This window comes from Histoplasma capsulatum, assembly GCF_000150115.1.
Source record: "Histoplasma capsulatum G186AR genomic scaffold supercont2.4, whole genome shotgun sequence".
Lineage (NCBI taxonomy): Eukaryota > Fungi > Ascomycota > Eurotiomycetes > Onygenales > Ajellomycetaceae > Histoplasma > Histoplasma capsulatum.
This window is the reverse complement of record NW_025544804.1, coordinates 392951-415130: the sequence shown is the minus strand read 5'-3', so window position 1 is coordinate 415130 and position 22180 is coordinate 392951. Positions and strand designations below refer to the sequence as shown.

Sequence of the window (22180 nt, the reverse complement as noted above, 5' to 3'; positions counted from 1 at the left end):
TAGTGTAGTGCTTTTATTCGTCATATTCTTGTTTTGTTGTTACTTCTTGTGAGGTAACATATCCATCCCATCTTGGGCATTTTTCGTAGCTTTTTTTGCTACCGTCATAGCCAGCAACAAAATCCCCTCCTTCACATATATTATCTTGACTTCCACCAACACCTAAAAATATTTACTTCACCATGTCGGACAAACTAACCAGGTGAGTATCTAACTCCCCACAAGGTTGTTTGGGCAGCTAACTCACCGTTCGTCATCCAGAATCGCTATTGTCAATGCGGACAAGGTGTGCAAATATACCCCACCACACCCCTCAACAATTTTTCCCCTAGAAAGGGAACAGGGCAAATATCACAACACATGGCTAATCGACTATTTTCTGTAATTTTTGCAGTGCAAACCCAAGGTAGGCCCGCGCTCCTTATATCTTCCACGCTATTATGTGCAATGCCCCGAGGTGACAAAGCTAATATCCTCCCAAGAAATGTCGTCAAGAGTGCAAGAAGTCCTGTCCCGTCGTACGCTCCGGCAAGCTTTGCATCGAAGTCACCTCTGAATCGAAGATAGCTTTCATTTCGGAACGCCTCTGTATAGGATGTGGTATTTGTCCAAAAAAATGCCCGTTTGGTGCCATCCACATCATCAACCTGCCCACCAACCTCGAGACACAGGTGACCCATCGGTATTCAGCCAACAGCTTCAAGCTTCACAGGCTGCCTATGCCCCGTCCAGGACAGGTTCTGGGTCTGGTTGGAACCAACGGTATTGGCAAGAGTACCGCTCTCAAAATTCTTAGTGGAAAGTTGAAGCCAAATTTGGGCCGTTACGATAACCCACCTGATTGGGAGGAGATCCTGAAATATTTCCGTGGTTCCGAATTACAAAGTGAGATATTTTGTCTAAACGAATTTTTTCTTTCCCTCTTTTTTCTTCCTATGACTTTCAAACTGGACAACAACTAACACTTCTCTAGATTACTTTACCAAAGTCCTCGAAGATGATTTGAAGGCCGTTGTCAAGCCGCAGTACGTCGACCAGATTCCCCGGGCAGTCAAAGGCCCAGTCAAGGAGGTGGAGCCGCTTATCAGAGCACGCTCCCAAATGGACAATATGGAACATATCATGAAAGAGCTTGGTTCGTTGTCCCTTGCTTTTCATCCCGTTGTGCATTAAGGTTCCTAATCAAGCTGCTCCATAGAACTCAACCAAGTCAAGGATAGAGATATTGGTCTCCTGTCTGGTGGAGAACTTCAACGCTTTGCCATTGCCCTTGTCTGTGTCCAGCAAGCTGATGTGTAAGATTTGTTCTCCATTTTGTTGGTGCATTTAGATGGGCAATTAACATCCATTTAGATACATGTTCGACGAGCCATCGTCCTACCTGGATGTCAAGCAACGTCTTAGCGCGGCTCGTATTATCAGAGAACTTCTCCGACCAGACGACTACGTCATTGTAGTTGAGCACGATTTGTCTGTCCTGGATTACCTTTCCGATTTTATTTGCGTACTCTATGGCCGGCCAGCTGTGTATGGTGTCGTCACTCTCCCTTCTTCGGTTCGGGAAGGCATCAACATTTTCTTGGATGGGCACATCCCCACAGAGAACCTGCGATTCCGCGAAGAATCCCTTACCTTCCGTATCGCGGAAGCTGGGGACGACTTCATAGCCGACAAAGGCAGAGCTTTTAGCTACCCAAAGATGGAAAAGACCTTGGGTAGCTTTCATCTCACCATCGAGCCTGGGAAATTCACCGATTCCGAAATCATTGTAATGATGGGAGAGAACGGGACCGGGAAAACAACATTTTGCAGAATGCTTGCTGGAGCGGAGAAACCAGATGGCCGCACATCCGTCCCTCCTATGAACATCAGCATGAAACCACAGAAAATCACACCTAAATTCCAGGGTACTGTTCGACAATTGTTCTTCAAGCGCATAAAAGCAGCTTTCTTGTCTCCTCAGTTCCAAACCGACGTCTATAAGCCGCTCAAGATTGATGACTTCATCGACCAGGAAGTCCAAAACCTGTCCGGTGGTGAATTGCAACGTGTTGCTATAGTTCTCGCTCTTGGCATCCCAGCTGATATCTATGTAATTGATGAACCCAGCGCCTACTTGGACTCTGAGCAGCGTATCGTCGCTGCACGAGTCATCAAGCGTTTCATCATGCATACCAAGAAAACGGCTTTTATCGTCGAGCACGATTTCATCATGGCAACCTATCTTGCTGACCGTGTTATCGTCTTCGATGGTAAGCCATCCGTCGATGCCAAAGCCAATACCCCGGAATCCCTTTTGACCGGATGCAACAAATTCCTGAAAAATCTGGACGTGACCTTCCGTCGCGATCCAAACAGCTACCGGCCACGAATCAACAAGCACCATAGCCAACTTGACCAAGAACAGAAATTAAACGGAAATTATGTAAGTTCCCTTGTTTATTTTCCCCGATCTTCCTCTATCCACCTCCCCCCTCATGGTTTGCTAATTTAATTTCGAAACTAGTTCTTCCTGGAAGAAGAGAGTTGAAAAGGGCATCCCACGAGATCATGACCGTGATGGTCCCCACAAGCGGCGACGACGACAACGTAAACGACACTTGGGTAAAAACGGCGTTGATGTGCTAGCATTTTCCGGCGTTAGCAAAAGCGCTGGTCGCCGAAAGGGCGGACGCAGCTCCCTAGGTCTTCCTGATGAGGAGTCATCAGCTGATGAGGACGATGATGATGACGACAATAGAGCCTGCTGAGAACGGCAGCACTTTGTTTGGATCCTCCCCGAGTGGCCGTATTCTTGTCGCTCCCCTACTTTATTGTCAAGCCCGAGTTCAGAACGCTTCAGTGCAGAGGGAATTTTTCTTTGAGGCAATCTTCATTTCCTATGGTTCCCGCCCCTCGACACATCGGCTAGTGGAATTGCTACATCCTACGATACAGAAAATGGGTGGTAGTAGGGCTGTGGAGTGATGGTTTTACAATTTGCAAATAGGACAGATCGGGATTTGAGGAAATTTTCTCCTTGTCAATCTGGATTTACATTCGGAGGGAATAAGCTGATCGTCAACATAAAACAAAAGGACGGAGAAGCTACCTAAACAAAGCTGCTGAATATACCCACCTTTTCTTCTGCTTTTCTGACCATTTACGTGACGAGTGATTAATTTCACTCCTCTTTTGTTGTTACCTTTCTATCCTCCACGCATATAATTTTTCTTGTTTGATTCTTGCCCCCATTTTGTCTTTCTTTTTTCATTTATTTTCAAGCTATTTAGCAAATCCCTCCATGGCTTTGTCTGGTGGTGCTACCCTTTCCGACGCTTCCGTTTCAAGACAAAATTTGCTAGTCGGATTCTCCATGCTCAGACATGACACAGCCCGTTTTTCTTCAAAGGACCCCGAAACAAAGGTACTTCCCGCCGAAGCTACATGAAGCGTCGTCGATGTCGCAGTTGCCCTGCATCCTCCCTACTTACTGACTCGCACTATGCAGGGCCAGTTCTGTATAAGAGGAATCCCCGTTTCAAGAAAGGAATGAGGGAAACTTGGAACTCTGGGGCAAGCTTTGAACATAGTTACATGTGTAGATAGCTTTTGTCCAATCCTTTACTTTCGCTGACCCGCTGGAGGAAAAAAATTCAACAAGAAAAGAAAAGAAAAGAAAAGCAAAAAAGGCATCACTCTCCACACATTCACATTTCATTCAATCATCCACTCATTAAATAATTAGTTAATATTTATCATGCCTGCAAAACTCAGAAGAAATAACGTCAAGCTAAAATTGCCCTCCCTTCTCGTTCACTTTATTTCTACCTTAGAAATTGATTGGAAAAATGCAATATGTACTTGCTGTATATTCTAAGGGCAGTTGATGACAATGCCTGTTATTATTACTATCATTATTAAACCATAGATGTATGCAGTCATAAACTATGACATCTACCTGAGTGTATCTCGGGAATTTTCTAGTACAAACAGTTCTTATTTAGAGATGCACTTATCACTTGCAATAACAGAAGACAATGTATGTACGTAGCCCCCATCAAAAGGTAGTGTCAGAGTACTCGGGAGAATATCAAATCTTGCTCAGCGCCTTCAAAACATCAGACATGGAGAAATATTTCTCCAATTTTGCACACCAAGACACCTGTGGGTTTACAACGAACATCATGCTTGTTCAGCTTTAACTCCCTCTCCTCCCGACAAATGAAACGAGCATGATAAAATAGGTAATAATGGCAACCCTTATCCTAGCTAACATAAATGAACTTCCCCTCTTAATTTAAATCGTATCGCGCAATAAACTCCCTTCCCGCCCTCCCTTCCCTCCGCAGCATTACAATCATAACTCCTCACTCCTCCTCAATCTCCCCTTCCTCACTACCGGAATGCACTGCCCTTTCCTCTTTCACCTCCTCCGCCGTCCGCTCCCGCTCCCGCTCCCGTTCCTTCCGCTCTCTATCCCTATCCCTATCCCTATCCCTCCTAGACCCCCGCCCGCCGCCCTCCACTGCCCCATCCCTCCTATACCGCTTCGCGCTCCGACTTCCAATGCTATCCGTCTCACTATCCCTACGCCGCCTGCGTTCACTAGTAACCGTTCCCGTGGTACTCCGCGTCGCCGAGTCGCCAGTAGCACCACTATTGCCACCGCCATAGTCCAACTCGTCCCGACTACTCCTCGGGTCCGCGCGGGATCGATACAGCCGCTCACGCTCATCCTCCCTCTCACGCCTGTCGCGGTCATAGTGGCTAAGCAGTGGACGGCTGCTGGGCCTTTCCCGCTCTCGGTCCCGGTCGCGGTCTCTATCTCTATCCCTGGCCCCGTCACGATCGCGATCGCGATCACGTTCGCGGTCTCGCTCCCGTCCGGGCGGTGGGGAGAGTCCACTGGCTTTCCGGTAGGATCTCTCGCGGTCGGCTTGTGCTTTGCGCCGGTCCGCTTCGTAGGCGTCCGGTTCTGGTGTGTGGCTAAGGCGGCTAGCGCTCGCGCCTCTGCGTCGCTCACTGCGGTACCCGTGGCTGTCATTGCGTGCATCGCGATCGCGGCCGCGGTCACGATCTGGGCGATCTGAACGATCGTAATGTTCGCGACGACTGCTGGCGCGATCCCGCTCGCGTTCTGCGTCTTCTTCTTTGTCTTTGAGGCGGCGGATGACTTTATCGAAGGCGATGCGACGCAAGTCGTCCGTCTCGAGTGTGCGGTATTCATCTAGTTTCTCGATACGAGGTTTCACTTGGTCCCAGGTGTCGGAGGCGCGGACAGGCGGTTCCAGATGCTTGATGCGTGACCGGAGGGCATCAATGGCCCGGCGTTGATGGCGATCTGCTGCATGCTTCTCGTCTTCGCTGCGTCGGAGGACTTTCTCTCTGACGCGGTCAAAGATCAAGTGTAGGGTGTCACGATCAATTCTTGCAGTGCGGCGGTCGGTAGCCATGACCTCACTGAATTCTTCGAAAGTAGTTTTCGGTGTAACTTCGTAGCGAGTATCCTGCCCACGGTGTTAAGGTAAGTAACATAAAAAAGGACATTCGCTCAAGGGGAAGGCAGGGATAACTTACATCCAAAACATCCAAAACATCGTTTCTAGGGCCTCTCAGGGCTCTCTCCTCTTCTTCCACAATGTCCCAGAACAGATCAAGAGGCGTCGAACCTGGCTGACCCAGCATAGCAACATAACGGAGGTCACCCTCGATTACGGGCAGAATATTCATCCACTTGCTGCCAGCCTTGATCTTTCCATCTTTCCTAAGTTCCTCTAGCAACTCTATAAATTGCTCTCTGTTCTTGCGCTCTCGTCTGGCCTTATTGGCTTTTTGCTGCTGGCGAGTGTCATTGAAGGTTCGCTCTAGGGATTTGATATGGTTCTCAAATGCAGTTAGAATATCCGATTTCGTCAGGGCTTTGAATTTATCATCATTCTTAACCCTTTCATTCGACTGGATAATCCCCTGCGCCTCGGCCCATCTGGTATATGGCTCCAGTTCCAAAGCGTTAAGAATATCCGCCAGGTCTTCCTTGGCAGCCTTGCGAGTAGCAGCTTCCCGTTCGGAATTCTCCTTCTTAAGCTCAATGACATACTCCTCGAACAGCTGCCGTCTCTCATTCTCATCACTCGTGGATCTAAATATCGTTTCGCCCTCTATAATAGGCCGGATAGTCTTCCAACGCGAGAAGTGCTTGATCTCCGGGTGACTTCTCAGCATCGTACCAAAATCCGCACGGAGTTTAGCCAGTCTCTCTTTGGCGCGGTCCTTTTCCTGCATGCGAACCTCAAGGGCATATTTCTCAAACGCCGCCTTGCGCTCCCTTGGGTCCCTTAATGAACGATATTGCGGATCCTTGATGATCAATCGCATTGTCTGTTCCCACGTCCATTCTGGCTGTACATTGCTGCGTCGTAGTAGCTTCATAAAAGCAGCTTCAGCCTCTTCGAAACTAGGATATTCTGGCTCAGTCTGCTGGGCGCCAACCGTAGATTTTGCCACCATACCGTTGGTATCAGGAGGCCCGTAGTCGCCACGTCGATCCAACACACCCCGGTCGTGGTCATCTCGTTCACGTTGTTGGGGGTAGGTAGGAAAGGCTGCAGTGCCACCTGCAACGAAGGTTGGAGCACTAGAATTGGAATTGATATAGTTAGACGAGGCGCAATGAAACTGGGAAGGAAGAGGTGAAGCCTTACGCAGGAATAGGTCGTTGAGGAGGTTGCTGGGCAAGGGCGGTTTTATAGACCTCAGGCATCTCCCATGAGCTCTGTTTCGTCTCGGTATTGTACCAATACTTCCGGCCACCCTCTGCGGTATATTCCTTCCATGGCTGGTTTGCCAATGCACGCTGTTGAGTTTGAATATGCGTCAGTAAACTGAGTAGGGGTAATAGGTAATAATATTCAAAATCTGCTAACCTCTGCAGGAGTCATAAGCTCCAGTGGTTTTGTCCATTGAGTTGCCTTGGTCTGGACATTATAGTAGTAGACTCTACCATCGGAATTTCTAGCTTCCTGCCACAGCGCAGGCGGCGCTGGCATACCGTTCATGACATTCATAGCTCAGGTAAGGCGAACCGCTATATATGAGGGCTAGCCTTCCACCGTCTACTGCTCTCCTGAATGAATGAAGGGACAATGCAGCGATGGAGCAACAACTTGGGATGCAAAATGGGTGGCAGAAAATCAACTAGGGCTGGGTGCAGAGACCATAGACGCTGAGAGTTTAATTTACTCCTAGCATCTTTATTTTGGTCAACCGCTGGTATGTTATTATAGCTATGAATTTATAAGTTAATTGACGAAGATTGTTCAACATCATTATTCACCACTTCAGCAATGTTTCGAGATAACGACTGTTTGCTTACCAGTGCTGGGCCATGATTATGTCTGTGCTGCTGGCCTGTCCCGAGCATTAGTATTTTGACAACCTGCATACAAAAATATGGCCCCTGAGGAATTCCTGCATGGCGCAGTGTTGGACACAATAGTCCCCTATGCCACCCAGGTCAATCTCGAAGATGCTCTAAAGGCTTCAAGTCAAGAAGTTATCGAAGACTCCTCATCGCTCCTCCCTACAATCCGCCAGCGCTCTCTCCTGTTCTTTGGTTTGTTCAGCTTCAACCTCCGCACCACTTAACCCCTCCTTTCCAATGCTAGCTGCAGTGCAAGAGTCTTACTCATTCTCAGATATATTGTTGAATAGATGAACTTCTCCCTGTATATATCGTTCTACGCCTTACGAACTGCTCGGAGCATGCCCTGAAAACTCAGCTATCCCGATTGACGGTCCAAGTGGAGGCATATGCAGCCAATGGAGTTAATGTCGAGGACGGCGAGGGCGAAGGCGCGCAACAACAACAAGCTAGAGACGTTATATTTTCTGGCACAGTGAGCGATGACGAGGACCCGCTGGTGATTGTCAATGAAGTCGAAAACGCGGAGGATGTAGTAAACTATGTCTATGTCATATGGAAATTGGACACCTTTCTCAGTCAGTGCAGCTTGGATTACTTTTTCAGAGATGAGCAGAGAAGAAAGAAAGAATTGAAAATTAAATGTAGTGGTGTGCTAATAAAGGTTCATTGAAGGTCGCCCACGACTCCGGCTCCAGCAACCATCTGTTGTGTTTAGTGCCTCTGCAACCTTAAACCCGTTGAATGCTTCATCTGGGGATTACGAAGATGAGTACCTACCAAGCGGCATACCGGGGTCTGTGAACGTTTTTCAGTCCCTTGCCAAAAACGGCCCTCCCGACCAGTCTAAGCCACAGCCATTCCTCCCCGCGTCGAGACTGTTAAGGGTCGTTCCAACCGTTCAGCAAGATGCATCATCATACCGTGTGCAACAGATAGCCCAGCGACCCCTCCGTATCATACCTATTGCCAGTGCGCGAATCCGGTATTCGCGCCTCAATACCTATTCCGGAAAACCCACGACAATCGCCAGCCTTGACTTTGAAGTGACCCCTTTTACGAATTTTGACGTCATACTGGAGAAAACGGATGTAACCCTCTTCGACGGCCAGGTCGAAAGCCTAACCTCTGATCACGGATACGCTCTTCCAGTAACCTGCCGTCCACGAGATGACGTGACATTTGTATATAAACTCACGCCGTTGCATGGAATGGAGGGAGCCTCATCCACCACCGCGGCCGTTTACGCTTTAGATATCTCCCTAGAGGCAACAATATGCGCATCGGATGAATGCCAACCCAAGATATCTATGAAATGGCGCACCAACGTCGACTTCTCCCTGCCTCTCAACCCGTCCTTCGGCGCGCCTAGCCAAGTTCTCCAACGAAACAACCGCCCTGCCAGCCTTCCCATGACGCCGAGTCAAAGTGCCAGTGGCAGTGGCGGTGGTGGTATAACGCCAACAACAGCCCTTAACCCTAGCGCAGCGACACTAACCACGAATCGACGATCCGGCTACACATCTGCTACCGACTTAGGCGTGACCATCTCCTTCTCGGGACCATCCAGCGTCGAAGTCGGCAAGCCATTCCACTGGGACGTATTCATTGTCAACCGGTCGGAGAAGTCGAGGAAATTTGCCATGGCGGCCGTGCCGCGGAGGAAACGGGCAGATGTGCGGAGCAGCAGACATATTTCCCGGCCGTCATCGTCGTCTGTTTCGAGTGTGCGTCGGGACGAGCAAATTGCGGAGGCAGTGACGGACGAGAATATCGTGTACGCGATGCAGAAGAATGCGATCCCGTATGATACAGAGGTGATATATTTGAGTACAGATATTAGGGTTGGGTGAGTTTCATAAATCTCCTTCGAATGTTTTCTCTTTTCTTTCTTGTCTTGACCTTACTTTTTTTCCTTCGCTGCGAGCATGATACAGATGCCTGGGTACACAAAGCAGCTAATTGACAAGTGAACTTATAAGCCCTCTTCCCCCCGGTACATGCCACTCCACGGAGATGAAGCTTCTCCCATTGGTCGCAGGAGTGCTGCATGTCGAAGCTGTCCGACTGGTGGATTTGAACACCAATGAGTCAATGGATATAAGAGACCTACCGGATATTGTATCGTTCGACAGACATGTGTAACAAAACACTTTGTATGACTACCCGCCGCTGATGCATGTAGATAACACAATATAAAAAGAGGGTGCATTTCCCTTGCTAATGCCTGGGTATAAGCTGTGCTCTCTCTGCTCCTTGTTTATGCAATAGTATTATTAGATATCTACATTAATTACCCCGGAATCATAAAGAAAAAGCCCGTGCAATATGTAGAATACCGCTATATACAAAGCTAAAATTAAAAAAAGTAACATCTCCATCCGTAATGAAGTCAATCAATGTGTTGTTGTTGGGCCAAGTGTCACCTCGCTTCCCGCTGCACCGGTCATCCATACCCAGGGTTGGGGATCTTCCTCACCAACAAACCGCCTCAAGACCTCGCCTCCTCGCCTCCTCCTCAGCTCCTCCTCACCTCTTCCTCACCTCCTGCATCCCCCTCCTGCATCCTCCTCCATCCTTCTCTCGTCCTCCATCCTTCTCTCTGCAGTGTTCGTTGCCAGTTTACTGCGACCGCCGACCAGCAACCAGCATTGCAGCCTCCACTTTTTCCCACCCGCCCGAACCTTTGCGTCATCTACAAAAGCATAAATATCCCACCCAGTGTCATCCTTGGATGGGCTCGAAAACCTGCCAGCCTTTTCTTCTTCGTAAAATAGGAAGTTCCATTTCTGTTATTTCCTTTCCCCATCCGCCATGATCGATAAAGTTAGACGGAACGTGCTTGATGGCTTGAACAGTCGATATATATATGGCCGCTGGGTGAGTTCACGCAAACAGCTTGTTTTAATCTTCTTCCAAAGAACACCATACATACTCGGACCCAAAACCTCTTTTACGCAAATTTTTTTCCCTCTTCGGAATCAATATTGTTATTTTTGCTGGAGCTGTGGCTGACCCATAATCCATCTGCTTGACCATGCTGAAATAGCCGCTCTTGCATACTCTTGTCTTCCTGATTGAGATGGCAGTCACGATGAGACTCGCGGCGAAGTTCAACTCCTACTATGCGGAGAAGCCGGGTAATTATGATTATGCCCATACGCACTGAGAAGCGGTTTAATGAGCTTGGCTAACAACACTTTTTTTGGCCAATCTCCAGTTTTGACCACGATGGTCACCAATGCTGTAAGCATCATCGCTAGTCATCGCCTTTCCATCCGATCCGTTCTGCGTTGTTATATATATACCGCTTCTTTTACATTCAACTAACTAATGCTCTCCAAAACCAATACAGGTCCTAGGTGGCATCGCAGATACAGTAGCTCAATCCATAACTGCCGTACGGACACGCATGGCAACCCACCGACGCTCCCGCAGCAATGCCAACGACCCCAATAACGACCTGGTCTCCATCGAAATACACAGCTTAAATAAGGAAAAGCCGCCCGCGGTCGGCGAGCTGGGATCCTACAACACCAGACACCTCGCAACACCCTTTGACTTCGAGCGGCTGACGCGGTTCATGGCGTATGGCTTCTTCATGGCTCCCATCCAGTTCCAGTGGTTTGGGTTCCTGGCGCGCTCCTTCCCCATTACCACGACGCACGCCACGGTGCCGGCGTTGAAGCGGGTGGCGATGGATCAGCTGATTTTTGCACCGATTGGTATGATCCTACTTTTCCGTGTCATACACAACCTACATCTTGGTTGCCCGTGTTGGCGATTTACCAGGGAACTAATACGACAAAAAATTGCAGGCCTCCTATGCTTCTTCACATTCATGACGGTGGCAGAGGGCGGGGGAAGACGAGCGATCGTACGCAAAATGCAAGATGTGTATACTCCAACTTTGAAGGCGAACTTCATGCTCTGGCCGGCGGTGCAAATACTCAATTTCCGCGTGATTCCTATCCAATTTCAAATTGTGAGTAGTGGTATTACCTTCCTACTTGAACACCGTCATGTCCCATTATGAGGTTCTTCGGCATTTTCTAACTGAGTCCCCTTTTTTTTGCTTCTTAATTTACCTAGCCATTCGTATCCACCGTCGGGATTGCGTGGACAGCATACCTATCTCTAGCCAACTCCGCCGAGGAAGAATAGAGAGAGACAGAAAAAGCCGGTCTGGTGCTAGACGGAAAGATGAAGGTGGAGCACGATTTTCATTTAGCTTGCCGTTAACCTGCATTTAACCGACAACAAGTCTTTGACTTTTTTTTTTGAGCACGATCGCCATTAACATTACCGGTTATTTACTTTCGTGGGACGCTTAGCTGGTCTGAGATTTTCTGCCCAGCGTTCTCTCGGGCCACCTCTTTGTTTTGGGTTTGGTCGACATGGACGGCCAGTCAAATTGACTGGTGATTCGACTTTAAATTCTGGAGTTCCTGGCTGGGATTGTGGAAACCATTGATCTTATACATTGTGAGACGATTGTTCCGTATTACTGCTTTCCGGAGTTGAGGTTTTTGTTCCAGTGGGGTTTCAGTCCTTTTTACCGGAGTCCTTCAGGCGTTACGAGGTAGATTTGAGCATGTCAATTGGAGCAGTTACGCATTTTTTGGAAAAAGACGAAAAAGAATTCTGACCATCTAACTACTCCTAAGCATATATCTAGAATCCATTACTACTACTTACTGCGCATTTCCCTCAACAAGAAGTGGCTCGAGATATCATTGTTAAGGCTGCACATGTAGAATCCCAAACCGTACCCCGCTGACGAAAACATTCACCAAATAGTAACGAAAAGCAAGTACGATAGGAACAATAAGAACAAACAAAAATGTAACGAAAGTGAATCTCCATGTATTCCACTACGCCTACTCGTTATCTACGATCCTTCCACAGTTGCTGCTTGTTGCTGGTGGTCAATGACATCACATCCCCCATCAACCCGACGCCGCCCGCAGCCACAGCACAACAAACCCCACCAGGAACGAAAAAGAATCCCGCCATCGATTCATCAACAAAAAACCCCGACGGGGACTTTCGGATTTTTCTTGGATAGACAAGGTCCAATTCCATTCGTTGCACACCAGGTTCGTCCACTTACTCCCTTTCTTTTCAGTTTCTAGGATTAACCCTATACTTGTTCCTACTAATCACAGTGGCATAGAAGAGGGGCAGTACCACGAGTCCAAAACATTATACAAAAAAACAACACGCTCCAAATAGCAACCATGTCTCTCTCCAACAAATTGTCCGTTACCGACGTCGACCTCAAGGACAAGAGGGTGCTAATCCGGGTACGTGTGCCGTTAAGACACCTACAGGGCACGTTTAAATTATGCTTACCAGTAACTTACATCCCTCATACAAACACAGGTCGACTTCAATGTCCCCCTCGACGAGGACAAGAACATCACAAACAACCAACGAATCGTCGGAGCGCTTCCAACCATCAAATATGCCATCGACCACGGCGCCAAAGCCGTCGTGCTCATGTCCCATCTCGGCCGGCCAGACGGCAAGCCCAATCCCAAATTCAGCCTGAAGCCCGTCGTGCCCGAGCTGGAGAAGCTGCTTGGTGGCCGCTCTGTGATTTTCACGGAGGACTGCGTCGGCGCGCAGGTCGAGGGGCCGGTTAATAAGGCCAGCGGCGGGCAGGTGATTCTGTTGGAGAATCTGCGGTTTCATCCGGAGGAGGAGGGCAGCTATAAGGATGAGCAGGGCAAGAAGGTTAAGGCGGATCCGGCGAAGGTGGAGGAGTTCCGGAAAGGGTTGACTGCGTTGGGGGATATTTACATTAGTATGTGCCCAAAAATCCTCCACCGATATTTTTTTGGATCTTCTTCTTTGTCTTATTTTTTTCATTTTCTTCCTCCTGTCCCCAATTTCACCAACCGTTGCATAAAATATACATCTTCTAACAAACGAAACTCTCAACACTACAGATGACGCCTTCGGCACTGCCCACCGCGCCCACAGCTCCATGGTGGGCGTCAACCTCCCCCAGCGCGCCGCCGGCTTCCTCGTGAAAAAGGAGCTAGAGTATTTCGCCAAGGCGCTCGAGAACCCCACGCGGCCCTTCCTCGCCATCCTCGGCGGCTCCAAGGTCTCCGACAAGATCCAGCTGATCGACAACCTGCTCGACAAAGTCAACACGCTGGTCATCTGCGGCGCCATGGCGTTCACCTTCAAGAAGGTCCTGCACCACGTCAAGATCGGCAGCAGCCTGTTCGACGAGCCCGGCAGCAAGCTCGTGCCGGACATCATGGCCAAGGCGGAGCGGAACGGCGTCCGCATCGTCTTCCCCGTCGACCACGTCGTGGCCGACCGCTTCGCGGCGGATGCGAACGTGCAGTACAAGACGGATGAGGAGGGGATTCCGGACGGATGGTGGGGGTTGGACTTTGGGGAGCAGAGCGTGAAGCTATTCGAGGCGGCGATCGGGGAGGCGCAGACGATCCTGTGGAATGGCCCGCCCGGTGTGTTTGAGTTTGACAAGTTTGCGGGCTCGACAAAGGCGATGTTGAATGCGTGTATTGAGGCAGTCAAGCAGGGGAAGATCGTCATTATTGGCGGTGGGGATACGGCGACGGTTGCGGCGAAGTATCATGCTGAGGATAAGCTGAGCCATGTGTCGACTGGTGGGGGGGCTTCGTTGGAGCTGTTGGAGGGCAAGGACTTGCCTGGCGTCAGTGCCCTGTCGAGTAAGTGAAATGGGGTTTCATTGTTCATTGCCCCTCTGATCATCACTTTTTATTTTATTTTATTTTATTTTATTTTTACTTGGGAGGAAGGAGACGACAGGAAAACGGGGTCGGGGAAGCGGTTTATGTAAAGAATGAAAAGGAAAGAAACCAGAGTGTATTAAAAAGATATAATGGACCAATCGATAACCAAGGTTAAAATTTGGATGTTTTTAACAAATTGATTAATTTCCATTGCAATTGTAGTATCTAGCTAGATATTTGGGATGGTCTCTGTGCGTGGTCGTTTTTTCGGGATTTTGACGCTGGCTTTTTCATGCCCCTTCTTCATTGAAATAACTCGCAAGATAACAATAATACAATACAAGAACTAAAATGATATCAAGCGTTTCGTCTGCTCTACCAACTTCGTCCACAATCACTGCCTCCAGCTTCCTGAAAAAGTTCATCTGGCGACTTTGGGAGGATCATGTCATAACATCCATAGGATGCAAAAGACGGCTCATTCAATTGGGTGAATCGGGTATATTTCGAAGGTGTTGGCTGGAGGCGGATTTACCCATGTTGGACCCTTCTATTCTTGCTAGGTAGCCAACCCGTTCGAAATAATAAAGAGTTAGCTACAAGCGGGGTGGACAGAGGAAGGCTTGATTGACTTGAAACCAGCCCGCATGACAAAAAGGGGGGTTTGAAGGTTTTGGCCACAAATACCTTCTCCAGTATGAGCAAAAACCGTACAATAAAAAAAATATAACTATGTTCAGAGGCGCCACGAACCGATCATTATTAAAAGGTTTTCGAATATACATATATCGAAATGGATTGCATCTGAAAACGTGGGGAATTGTGTGAAGAAAAGGAGAAGACGGAAGGAGAATAGAAGATGAAAGGAGGTCATTGTCATCACAAATTGGAAACCACCTTGCTCTTAGGTGACAGCCAGATAGTATACTCGAGCTCCAACTCAGCTAAGGGATCACCCTCAAGAGGCTTGAAGTCTACAACCAGATCATTCTTCACCGCAAACACCGTATCGCTACTTAGATACTTATCGTCACGCGGGAAAATCTGCGTCGTGACGCTCTTGTACTCCGGGTGTGTGATCATCAGATGGATATGCGCGGGGCGGAAGGGGTGCCTGTCCATCAATTGCAAGAGGACTCCCGCGGGTCCGTCAGTGGGCAACGAGTAAGGGGTTGGATGGAGGATATAGAGATGATAGGAGCCGTCGGGCCCAGTGCGGAACTTGCCGCGCAGGTTGTTGGGTTCCTGGTTGTCTGGGTCCTGGAAGTCGTACTTGCCGTTCGAGGAGGCTTGCCAGATGTCGAAGACGGCGTTGGGGATGCCTCTTTTTGTAACTGCGTCGGCGACCCGGCCCCTCATCAGGGCGACCCGGCCATTGTGCGGGCTGCGGATGATGCTATCGCCCAGTTTGCGGAAGGGGGCGTGCGGGCTCCAGAAGGGCCCGAGGATAGAGGAAGAGGTGGGTACGTCATCGCCAGATTCTAGGATAAATCTCTGGCTGATTTCATCGATGAGGCTGGTAGGCTGTATTAGACTTTCTATTTCTGTAAAGTAGGAGTTGTATACTACTAATGGTACTAGTAGTATTTGGAAACACTCACGTTTCCAGCCCAATGACATCACAGATGCGCTGTCCTTCATTTCTTGTGGGAGTGCTAATCTGGCCAATGTTGTTTATGAAGTCCACGCCCATCAGCCATTCGTCACTGGTTAGATCGACTTCACGAGCAAAGTCGTGGATGTGACGGATGAGGCAGCCCAAGACCTGTCTTGTCCTTGGGGCGGTTTTGGGGCCCATGAGGTTGATCACGGCAGCTGTGAAATCGGGGTCATATTTGGGGATGCTTGCACCATTTGTCTTGACCCCGTTTGTCCCAGCACCATTTATTTTGCTGGGCATATTGGCTTGTGGACCTGGTAGAACTGGAGCGGAGTGGTTTGTCTCGTTCTAGATGAAGCTGGGTATGAGGAAATAGCCGGATCCGCTCGGGTTGAGCATAGGCAAGGGAAAGAACAAAAAAGAAACAAATCCAAGAGTGCAATCGCGGGGCATTCAATAAGGAACAGCTTGCCCTTAACAGTGAAGATATGCTTTTTTATATCCGAGTCGACGTGGGGCTGGCCAACTGCGGTCGGCAGCCTCCGGCACATTGCTCGGCTGTTTGCTGTTTGCCGTTGCTCGCAGATCGCGGAGAGCAGAACAGCAAACTGGGAAAACGCAGTCGGGGACAATGGGGCTGGCTCATTTTGCCTCCCTGGTCTCGTGCGCTGGCAATGATGTATGTGCCGTCATGGACGGGACAGAGCGGACAACAGCATGTGTTGAGTGTTGAGCCGGCGAGGTGCCAACCCGGCATCAGATGCTGGCTGACTCAGCAGCAAGTACCGAGCGTGGTTGCCGGCGACGGCTGTGCGTAGGATCATGTGTCGGCAGCCAGCGAGAGAACACCAACAGCAATATCAATACGCAAGGAGTAGCAGGCCTCGTGCCTGAGTTGGGCATGCTTGGCTTGTTCTGGTTTCTGGCCTGTCTTGATGTCGTTGTTTTGGCAAGCTACATACGAGTACTTAAGTCGCCTGGCAATCGCATTGCTGATGTTTCTTTGTTCAGCTGGGGAAGATATTAGTACTAACTTAGGAGCTCAGATTTTGGCTTCTCTAGATCGATACGTTACTGCATTGGTTCACCCGGTTCACTAGTTTGTACCCTGTCTGATTGCACCATTGCGGCCGTCAACATGAAGCACCATTTAATGATTGGCACCTGGACTCCCCCAGGAAATATATACACCGTGGAATTTGACGACGATTGCCTGACTCTCAAGCTGGTCAAGAAAACCGCCATCCCCGAGGATGAGCCTATCTCGTGGATGACTTTTGACGTGAGGTCTCCTACCACTTAAGACATACATATATCCTAGTATACTAGTATATATCCCTTTCTTTGTGCGGCCTGGCATGTTGCTGACTGCTTGGCCGTCGCGTCATATCATTGATGTCTCCAGCACACGAAAAGGAATATCTACGGGGCGTCGATGAAGAAGTGGTCGTCTCACTCCGTAAAAGGACCCTTAGATATCAGTCACAGTGTTTCGCACCCCTTAGCTGGTCACCGTACGTCGATTCGTAAGAAAATCTATAGACAAAGATGAATTAACACTCACACATCATAACCTTCCAATTCCTACAGCTCTAGCTCCCAACGCCGATACAAACACCAGAGCCATTTTCGTCCTCGCAGCAAAGAAACCTCCCTACAATGTGTATGGAAATCCCTTTTACAACTACGCGGGCTATGGAAACGTCTTCTCCGTCACCACGGACGGCCAACTCGATAAAAATATTCAAAACTACGAATATGACCCCCACTCCAGCGTGCACGGTATGGTGTTCGACCCCGCAGAGACCTACCTCTATTCTGCAGACATGGGTGCAAATAAGATATGGACGCATCAAAAGGATCCGGAAACCGGAACACTTACTCTAGTCGACAGCCTTGAGGCCCCAGGAACCGCCGACCACCCGCGCTGGGTCGAGATACACCCCAGTGGTAAATACTTGTATGTGCTAATGGAGGCTGGAAACCGACTGGCGGAATATGTCATCAATGAGAAGACACATACGCCAGTATTTACGCATAAGATATACCCGCTGATCCCTCCAGGTAAGTTTGTAACAAAGATAAAATATGGAGATAGGCATAACATTAAAGCCCATTTACCCTACAGGCGTCGATCCATCCAAGAAATACCGCTCAGACGTCGTATTCACCAACCACAGCGGCTCGCACCTCTTCGCAACCGCCCGCTCCAACCACTTCGACGTCACGGGATACATCAGCGCATTCCGCCTGGGTGCTGCAGGTAATATTCAGAAACAGCTATTCATCAACCCGACACCGACGAGCGGCGGCCACTCGAATGCCGTCAGCCCCTGCGATTTCAGCGACGAGTGGCTGGCGCTAACGGACGACCAGGAAGGGTGGGTGGAGGTCTATCGCTGGCGCGGTGAGCTTCTGGCACGTGTTGCACATTTGGATGTGCGGGAGCCGGGGTTTGGGATGAATGCGATTTGGTATGATTGATGGATTGGACTTGTTCGGCATTTACCGCTTGAAACAATCAATTATGGAAACTCTATTGTTTCATGTGTTTATCCAGTGCATCCAAAGTGTCAATTGCCAAAGAAATCTTTTTCTTCTTAGTAGTTAAAGTAGTAACTTGTTACCACTAGTTACATGACGTCATACAATTTATTTTATCTCGGTAAACTCAGCCACTTTGCTCAGAGTTCGAACTGATCCGAATTTCTGCCGCCTTCTGACATATGTGCCGCATACTAATCCCAAACAGGTAATTTTTTTTCAACTCTTCACATGGCATCTGAGAAAAAACAGTTCCTGTTTGTTAGCAACATACTTACATTTTTGGAGATATGAAGTGTTTGGATGTATGTCAGCAATCAACTTTATCTGCTAAATAATTCTGTATCACCACAAGTGCTAGATATATCATTTATCTCTTGATAGATTTAATTTTCATATCCATATCTCTAGTTTATCTATACGAAGTATCTCATTGAAAAATGCCACTCAGTTTGAATACAGTTACGTTTTTAAAAAAAATCAAAATCAATAAATCAAAAAATTAAGGTGTAATAACCAATCACTCTTAAAATATTACTAGTATAAACACCTCTCAAAGCTAGATATAACATATAAAAATCTCAAGACATTAATATTGATACAAATATACTAGTATATAATTTTCATATGGTTGATGTGTAGGCAGTGAGCAATTTGTGTAATCGCTAGATCTTCGCATCGTCGATTGATATCATCGCTAGATGGATATGACCACTTTAGGCAAGGCCATGAGAAAACGTCCGTACATAGGCCACACATCATTGGATAGTTACTTGAGCGGCAAAATTCGACACTAACAATTCCGCTGATGATCCAGGCCTCCTTGATTGCCGAATGTGTAGAACCAGAGACATGCCCCTGGCGATCGATGGAAGAGTTTTGAAGGAATCATTGTCCTCAAGAACACATCATTTTACGATTGGAAATCGATTTTAGAACATGCAACTTCGCAACGCCCTCCGTTCGTTTCTCACTCAGTATTTGCCCTTCCGTTTGTACAGTGCCCAACAGTTCAGGAACATAACAGGATCCGTCCGCCGTCAGCTGGTTAAAAACTCTAAGGATGAACTATTTCAGTATACTTCGGGAAGATGGATGTACGTCTTTACTTCTAGGGATATCCGTCCCAGGCTGACAGCGCAGTAGCTATAATGAGCATCTGCGGTTGACGGAACGTTACCTCGAGTTCGATATACCTGCCCTCCAGAAGGCCATTGCTGCCGCATCCGGACATTCCACTTCTGATATCATTTCATTTTTTAAGCTTGCAGAAGGCGGATTCAACCGATTATTTCAAGTGACATTTAATGACGGGAATCGCGTTATCGCTAGAATTCCATATCCTTCCACCGGACCCGAACACTACGGAGTTGCTAGCGAAGTGGCGACTCTGGACTATCTTCGGTTGCATGGTATCACTACGCCTAAAGTGTATGCTTGGTGTTCAACACGGGAGAACCCTACATCATTATGGAAAAATTGAACGGCAGCCCTCTGGGAGATGTATGGTTTACGATGACACCAAAAGAGCAGCACGGAATCATGAAGCAGATTGTTGAGTGGGAGACACGATTGATGTCATTGAATTTCCCTGCGTCTGGTAGTATATACTACCGAAAGGATATTCTCTCGGAAGAAGGGATCCCGCTGCCAGATTGTAGCGATCACGAGTTCTGCATAGGTCCTATAGCACATTACAGTTGGTGGCACGAAGAAAGAGTAGTGCTCAAAACTGATAGGGGCCCCTGTAAGTGGAACAACTCCAGTAACTGAACTGAACTGAATTTGTTGATCCGTTATAGGGTTGTCATCCAACGATATCTTTCGCGCGGTTGGGGAACGGGAGTTGAAGTGGGCCAAAACTTATGCGAAACCTCGCCTTCCCTACGAACGCCTCTACAGAGAGATCCATAATTTTTGTCAGGTTTCCCCGGATAGTCACATCGAAAATTTGTCTGATTACCTAACGTTGGCGCGATGCCTTGGCTTCAAAACGGGAAGCTCACTAAATCGGCCGGTTATTCGCCATCCTGACTTCCAGCCGAATAATATTCTCGTGTCGAAGACGAATGAAATTATTGGGTTAATTGATTGGCAACACTCTGCTATTCTGCCTCTTGGACTTGCAGCGGGGATGCCAAAACATTTCCAGAACTACGGTGACCCCGAGTCAGAAAAGCTCCTTGAGCCTCAGATAAACCTTCCGTCGAACTATGACTCCCTTGACTTACCTGAGCAAGATTCAGTTCGGGAAACCATTCGAAAACGCCTGGTTCATTTCCTTTACGCCGCTTTTACCAAGCGTTTGAATGAAGAGCATTACGATGCAATCTTTAACCAGTCTGTCATATTGCATCAACGCCTCTTCGAGAGTGCGGGTACTCCCTGGGAAGGAGACTCAACCACTTTGCGGGCTGACATGATTCGTGCCATACAGAGCTGGCCGACTTTAATCACAGAAGACTCCCTAGAGCAGGATAAAGGGTTATACACTGCGCCTCCTTTCGAGTATCCAGATACAGTTATTCATGACACTATCCGGATAGATGCGCAACAGAGAGAAGCTGATACTGCGATGGAACAAATGCGAAATGTTCTTGGTGTGGATATATTGGGCTGGGTACCCAATGACGGCTATAAAGCTGCGAGGGAAATGGCTCGGGAGATGAAGGCCGAAATGCTTGAAGCGGCCGAAACACGTGGCGATGTTTCTGGGGTCCAAAACCACTTTCCGTTTGATGACTTCAACGAGAACTCCTGAAATAGGCCGTATGCAACATACATCAAATGTACATGTACGTTCACGCAAGGCTGTTGATGGTAGAGTGGTTGGCTATATCAATATGCCTGGACTGTCTTGTCGTCTACGCCTCTATCCACCCCGAAGCCTCATGATTCCTGAAACACCCGTCATTCTGCGTATGAATAACAATGCGTCCAGACGGGTAATTCCTCGGACGCTTCCTGGCCCGTCGCAGTAGTTCTTGAAAGTGATCGGTAAGCACGATCATCCAGCAGCAAGCAGCGGTAAGGTAAATTCGCACGAACTGGATCGTTGGGTGACGCCATGAGACTGCCAAGCACCTCCAAATGGTGGTATTGCTGGTAATATTGTGGAGGAATGACTTTCGTCTCATTGCGGATAGACAAGCTTGACAAGGTCAGCGTGCTGGACTACAATGTAGGTGGGAAGCAAAGTACATTGTTGGCCAATGTTCTCGTAGTGATGTCAAATTCCGCCGCTAAAACTCCGACTAAATTCTTTCTTAACCTGTTCCCTTGAAGGCTCCACTTCTGAGAACAACTGGGTTCAGCGGTAACTAGAAAATGAACAGGGCGCATCCCGTATTGTTCTTTCATTTCAACTACGTCAAGGCATCCAGATGATCTAGTCCCAAAGTATAAACCAACATTTTCAAACAGAATACCTAACCTAAAAGAAATGGATAACCAGGGACGCTGTTGAAAAGCGATACTATTACGCGTTCGTCAGAAATAACAGGCCTCGTGGAAAGGCATTTGTCATGTTGAACGATAGAGTGGCTAGGTACATTGGAGACCATTTTCAGCGTTGATTTCACAGTGTAATTGAATGGGCAATTCTGTGTCGCGACTGGGTTCGTCCAGCTGCACCTGACCAGCTCGGCTGCCCGCTCGGCAACAACTCTCGGGCCATCGTCAGTGACGCAACTTAGAAGTCCACTGACAGCCATTGGATATAGACATCACTCGGTCAAACCATCTTCTGCAGGCTGCTTCACCAGAGAGTCCGGGTTTTACACCTGGAAGCCACTGCGCTCTTGTTCCATGGCAACTTAGGATACAAATCGTTGGGAATTATACTCTATCAAGTGTATCCTTCAAAAAGTACAGGCTTCAACTTTTGAATGAGAACGA

General features: G+C 48.3%; 8 protein-coding genes across 8 annotated transcripts; 6 read left to right on the top strand and 2 right to left on the bottom strand.

The window, feature by feature from the left end:
• Nucleotides 1–182: 182 nt before the first annotated feature.
• Nucleotides 183–2750, top strand: HCBG_03245 (ATP-binding cassette protein; the record flags this gene model as incomplete). Its single annotated transcript, XM_045430294.1, has 6 exons — nucleotides 183–202; nucleotides 262–286; nucleotides 483–885; nucleotides 1199–1295; nucleotides 1354–2425; nucleotides 2520–2750. The coding sequence occupies 6 exons, from the start codon at nucleotides 183–185 to the stop codon at nucleotides 2748–2750; spliced, it is 1848 nt and encodes a 615-aa protein (XP_045288437.1).
• A 1599-nt stretch (nucleotides 2751–4349) lies between these two features.
• Nucleotides 4350–7095, bottom strand: HCBG_03244 (pre-mRNA-processing protein prp40; the record flags this gene model as incomplete). The annotated part of the gene is made up of 4 exons (XM_045430293.1): nucleotides 4350–5489; nucleotides 5560–6616; nucleotides 6684–6835; nucleotides 6906–7095. 4 exons carry the CDS (start codon nucleotides 7044–7046, stop codon nucleotides 4350–4352), a joined length of 2490 nt encoding a protein of 829 aa, XP_045288436.1.
• A 336-nt stretch (nucleotides 7096–7431) lies between these two features.
• Nucleotides 7432–9667, top strand: HCBG_03243 (uncharacterized protein; the record flags this gene model as incomplete). Its single annotated transcript, XM_045430292.1, has 4 exons — nucleotides 7432–7594; nucleotides 7693–7980; nucleotides 8078–9251; nucleotides 9385–9667. The coding sequence occupies 4 exons, from the start codon at nucleotides 7432–7434 to the stop codon at nucleotides 9545–9547; spliced, it is 1788 nt and encodes a 595-aa protein (XP_045288435.1).
• A 326-nt stretch (nucleotides 9668–9993) lies between these two features.
• Nucleotides 9994–12068, top strand: HCBG_03242 (Mvp17/PMP22 family protein; the record flags this gene model as incomplete). The annotated part of the gene is made up of 6 exons (XM_045430291.1): nucleotides 9994–10282; nucleotides 10452–10542; nucleotides 10623–10648; nucleotides 10758–11127; nucleotides 11221–11387; nucleotides 11495–12068. The coding sequence occupies 6 exons, from the start codon at nucleotides 10217–10219 to the stop codon at nucleotides 11564–11566; spliced, it is 792 nt and encodes a 263-aa protein (XP_045288434.1).
• Nucleotides 12069–12430: 362 nt separating this feature from the next.
• Nucleotides 12431–14519, top strand: HCBG_03241 (phosphoglycerate kinase; the record flags this gene model as incomplete). The annotated part of the gene is made up of 4 exons (XM_045430290.1): nucleotides 12431–12501; nucleotides 12579–12708; nucleotides 12788–13211; nucleotides 13357–14519. 3 exons carry the CDS (start codon nucleotides 12643–12645, stop codon nucleotides 14121–14123), a joined length of 1257 nt encoding a protein of 418 aa, XP_045288433.1.
• Nucleotides 14520–15018: 499 nt separating this feature from the next.
• On the bottom strand, nucleotides 15019–16039 carry HCBG_03240 (catechol 1,2-dioxygenase; the record flags this gene model as incomplete). The annotated part of the gene is made up of 2 exons (XM_045430289.1): nucleotides 15019–15655; nucleotides 15741–16039. 2 exons carry the CDS (start codon nucleotides 16037–16039, stop codon nucleotides 15019–15021), a joined length of 936 nt encoding a protein of 311 aa, XP_045288432.1.
• Nucleotides 16040–16877: 838 nt separating this feature from the next.
• Nucleotides 16878–18223, top strand: HCBG_03239 (carboxy-cis,cis-muconate cyclase; the record flags this gene model as incomplete). The annotated part of the gene is made up of 4 exons (XM_045430288.1): nucleotides 16878–17021; nucleotides 17145–17253; nucleotides 17330–17803; nucleotides 17868–18223. The coding sequence occupies 4 exons, from the start codon at nucleotides 16878–16880 to the stop codon at nucleotides 18221–18223; spliced, it is 1083 nt and encodes a 360-aa protein (XP_045288431.1).
• A 999-nt stretch (nucleotides 18224–19222) lies between these two features.
• Nucleotides 19223–21044, top strand: HCBG_03238 (phosphotransferase enzyme family protein; the record flags this gene model as incomplete). The annotated part of the gene is made up of 4 exons (XM_045430287.1): nucleotides 19223–19380; nucleotides 19430–19714; nucleotides 19888–20030; nucleotides 20086–21044. 4 exons carry the CDS (start codon nucleotides 19223–19225, stop codon nucleotides 21042–21044), a joined length of 1545 nt encoding a protein of 514 aa, XP_045288430.1.
• Between the last annotated feature and the right edge of the window lie 1136 nt (nucleotides 21045–22180).